Source organism: Nematolebias whitei, chromosome 17 (assembly GCF_014905685.2).
Source record: "Nematolebias whitei isolate Nwh7 chromosome 17, NemWhi1, whole genome shotgun sequence".
Taxonomy (NCBI): domain Eukaryota; kingdom Metazoa; phylum Chordata; class Actinopteri; order Cyprinodontiformes; family Rivulidae; genus Nematolebias; species Nematolebias whitei.
In genome coordinates, this window is record NC_056514.1 from 41,176,575 (window position 1) to 41,180,181 (window position 3,607).

At 48.2% G+C, this 3,607-nt stretch overlaps 1 protein-coding gene across 1 annotated transcript in view; it reads left to right on the top strand.

Annotated features, from left to right (window-relative positions):
• LOC119424230 (pleckstrin homology domain-containing family A member 1) overlaps nt 1–3,607 on the top strand; it is a 19,416-nt gene that overhangs the window by 7,026 nt on the left and 8,783 nt on the right. Inside the window, exons 4-5 of the mRNA XM_037691713.1 lie at nt 1,234–1,279; nt 1,690–1,787. Of these exons, the coding sequence (XP_037547641.1) occupies nt 1,234–1,279; nt 1,690–1,787 (144 nt within the window). The remainder of the gene's footprint in view (nt 1–1,233; nt 1,280–1,689; nt 1,788–3,607) is intronic.

A 3,607-nucleotide genomic window follows, 5' to 3' on the forward strand; every position in this document is an offset into this window, starting at 1 on the left:
CCTCTAACAGACTCGTCAGAGTTCTTTAACGGACCCATCAGAGGGAGTCCTCTAACAGACTCATCAGACAGTCCTCTAGCAGACTCATCAGAGGGAGTCCTCTAATGGACCCATCAGATGGAGTCCTCTAAGGGACACATCAGACTGAGTCCTCTAAGGGACCCATCAGACGGAGTCCTCTAATAGACTCATCAGACGGAGTCCTCTAACAGACTCATCAGAAGGAGTCCTCTAATGGACCCATCAGACGGAGTCCTCTAACAGACCCATCAGAGGGAGTCCTCTAACGGACTCATCAGAGGGAGTCCTCTAACAGACTCATCAGAAGGAGTCCTCTAACAGACTCATCAGAGGGAGTCCTCTAACAGACCCATCACAGGGAGTCCTCTAACGGACTCTTCAGACAGAGTCCTCTAACGGACTCATCAGATGGAGTCCTCTAACAGACTCATCAGAGGGAGTCCTCTAATGGATCCATCAGAGGGAGTCCTCTAACAGACTCATCAGACAGGGTCCTCTAATGGACCAATCAGAGGGAGTCCTCTAACAGACTCATCAGACTGAGTCCTCTAACGGACCCATCAGACTGAGTCCTCTAATGGACCCATCAGACGGAGTCCTCTAACAGACTCATCAGACGGAGTCCTCTAACAGACCCATCAGAGGGAGTCCTCTAATGGACTTTGCGTCTTTAACTTCCTGGTTGTTTTAAAGTTAGTCTGTTCATATTTGGGTTCAGAAGGCAGTTCATCGGATCAGGAGGCCTCCTGGTCGCCTTCCTCTGAAGGCTTCTGACACATCCAGCTTGGGGGAGACCCCAGGCCAGACCCAGAACCTGGGCTTCTCCAGGAGGAGCGGTGGGTGTCCTAAGGAAAAGGAAGATTTGTGTTTTTCTCCGGATGAGTGGAGGAGGATAGACGGAGGATGTGGTCATGTCTGTCGGTAGAGTTAGTAAAAATGTAGTGTTAAAGTTTTGATTGTGGACTGGAGTAAGGCTGGATCTTTGCTCTGAGCTGGATCCAGTTCCACACAAGCGAGGAACCATGGGTTTTATAAACAAACATATCTCCAAACTCCTCCAAGCAGAGGTGAGCTGTGATGAAGTGATCACAGATCATCCTTTATTTGACCATTTCTGGGAGTAGATGTGTCCATAGGTGATCTACAGGACTCTGTCTTCATACGGGCTCTTCCTGTGGGATCAGTAACGTCTTCCTGTCTTGTCCTGCTCAGGTCAGTGATGCCTCCAAACTCAGACCAAAGGCAGAGTTCTGCTTTGGTAAGTTTTCATCCTTCCTGCCTCCGTCTCCCCTTCTCTGGAGCTCTAACCACAAACACCTGTTTCTGTTTCTTTAGCTTTTTTAGTCCTAGTTTCAGTTTTCTCATGTGATGTGGATCTTACCAGACCCTCTCAGACCCCACAGACCCCTCTCAGTCCTTACTTCCACTTCCTCCCTCGTTTCCTCGTCCATAGAGTTCATTTCCTCCCTTTTGTCCCGTGCTACTTGTTTTTCCTCCTCTGTGGAACCGCAGCTCTTTGTCATTCAATAGGAGGAAACTGTCCGACGACAATGACCCGATGTGTGTGTGCATGTGTTCGTGTGCACGTGTGTTTGCATCTGGATGGGACGTGAACGCAGCATGTCCTCGTATCTCTGAGAAACCAGCTGTTCTCTGGTCTGTCTGCAGTGATCAACACGGGCATGAAGAAGATCTATCTGCAGGCCAACGACCAGCAGGACCTGCTGGAGTGGATCAGTGTTCTGAACAACGCCACCAAGATCACCGTGAGCCTCGCACACGCAACGGACCCATGTTTGACCCGGTTCTCATGTTCCATGTTCAGCGCACACAGCAGATGGAAAATTACCCATCAGCCCCGAGAGATGCAGCGAGGATGAGCACGGCGTAAAGGGGTGACGGCAGGGGGGGTCCGGAGTCGGTCAGGCATGGAGGGGTCCGGAGTCGGTCAGGCATGGAGGGGTCCGGAGTCGGTCAGTCAGGGAGGGGTCCGGAGTCGGTCAGTCAGGGAGGGGCCCGGAGTCGGTCAGTCAGGGAGGGGCCCGGAGTCGGTCAGTCAGGGAGGGGCCCGGAGTCGGTCAGTCAGGGAGGGAGGGGTCCGTAGTCAGTCAGTCAGGGGGGTTTGGAGTAGGTCAGGCAAGGAGGGAGGGGCCCGGAGTCGGTCAGTCAGGGAGGGAGGGGTCCGGAGTCGGTCAGTCAGGGAGGGGTCCAGAATCGGTCAGTCAGGGAGAGGTCCGGAGTCGGTCAGTCAGGGAGGGAGGGGTCCAGAGTCGGTCAGTTAGGGAGGGGTCCGGAGTCGGTCAGTCAGGGAGGGAGGGGTCCAGAGTCGGTCAGTTAGGGAGGGGTCCAGAATCGGTCAGTCAGGGAGGGAGGGGTCCAGAGTCAGTCAGTTAGGGAGGGGTCCGGAGTCGGTCAGTCAGGGAGGGAGGGGTCCGTAGTCAGTCAGTCAGGGAGGGGTCCGGAGTCGGTCAGACAAGGAGGGAGGGGCCCAGAGTCGGTCAGTCAGGGAGGGAGGGGTCCGGAGTCCATCGTCATGTAGCTCAGTATTTTGTCCATTCAGGAGACACCACGGGTCTTTCAGAGACTCTTCTGCTGGATTTGGTCCGGTTGTTTCGTCTGGAGACGACAGCATGTCCAGCTTTCACTTGAAGTGTTTGGAGCCCAGCTGTCTTTAATCTGAGACATATTCCTGGTCTGAGACCATCTGATAATCTACAGCAGGGTTGCCCAACACGTCGATGGTGATCTACTGGTCGATCCAAAGGTATTCTGGGTAGAAGTCACGGCATTAAACACTAGACGTCAGCGATCATCATCTCTGAAATGTGTCTCTTGACTGACAGACAGGGCAGCCAGTCTGAGGCCCCGTTTACACGACGTGAAACGTTCATTTACAGACAACGTCCTCATCCTCTCTGAGGCTGAAGGTTTCTGAGTCCAGGTCTCAGAGTGGAGTTTTCAGAGGAACCCCCCACGGAAGAGTGAGATGCTCCAAGTGTGAAGTGACACATGCACACTCCATGGGGCTGCAGTCCAAAGTTTATCTGCTCTAACAACAGTTATAATAAATAACAACAGTTATACTAAATATAACAACACTTATACTAAATATAACAACAGTTATACTAAATATAACAACACTTATACTAAATATAACAACAGTTATAATAAATAACAACAGTTATAATAAATAACAACAGTTATACTAAATATAACAACACTTATACTAAATATAACAACAGTTATAATAAATAACAACAGTTATAATAAATAACAAACAGTTATACTAAATATAACAACACTTATACTAAATATAACAACAGTTATACTAAATATAACAACACTTATACTAAATAACAACATTTATAATAAATAACAGTTATACTAAATATAACAACAGTTATACTAAATATAACAACAGTTATAATAAATAACAACAGTTATAATAAATAACAAACAGTTATACTAAATATAACAACAGTTATAATAAATAACAACAGTTATACTAAATATAACAACAGTTATAATAACAACAGTTATACTAAATATAACAACAGTTATAATAAATAACAACAGTTATAATAAA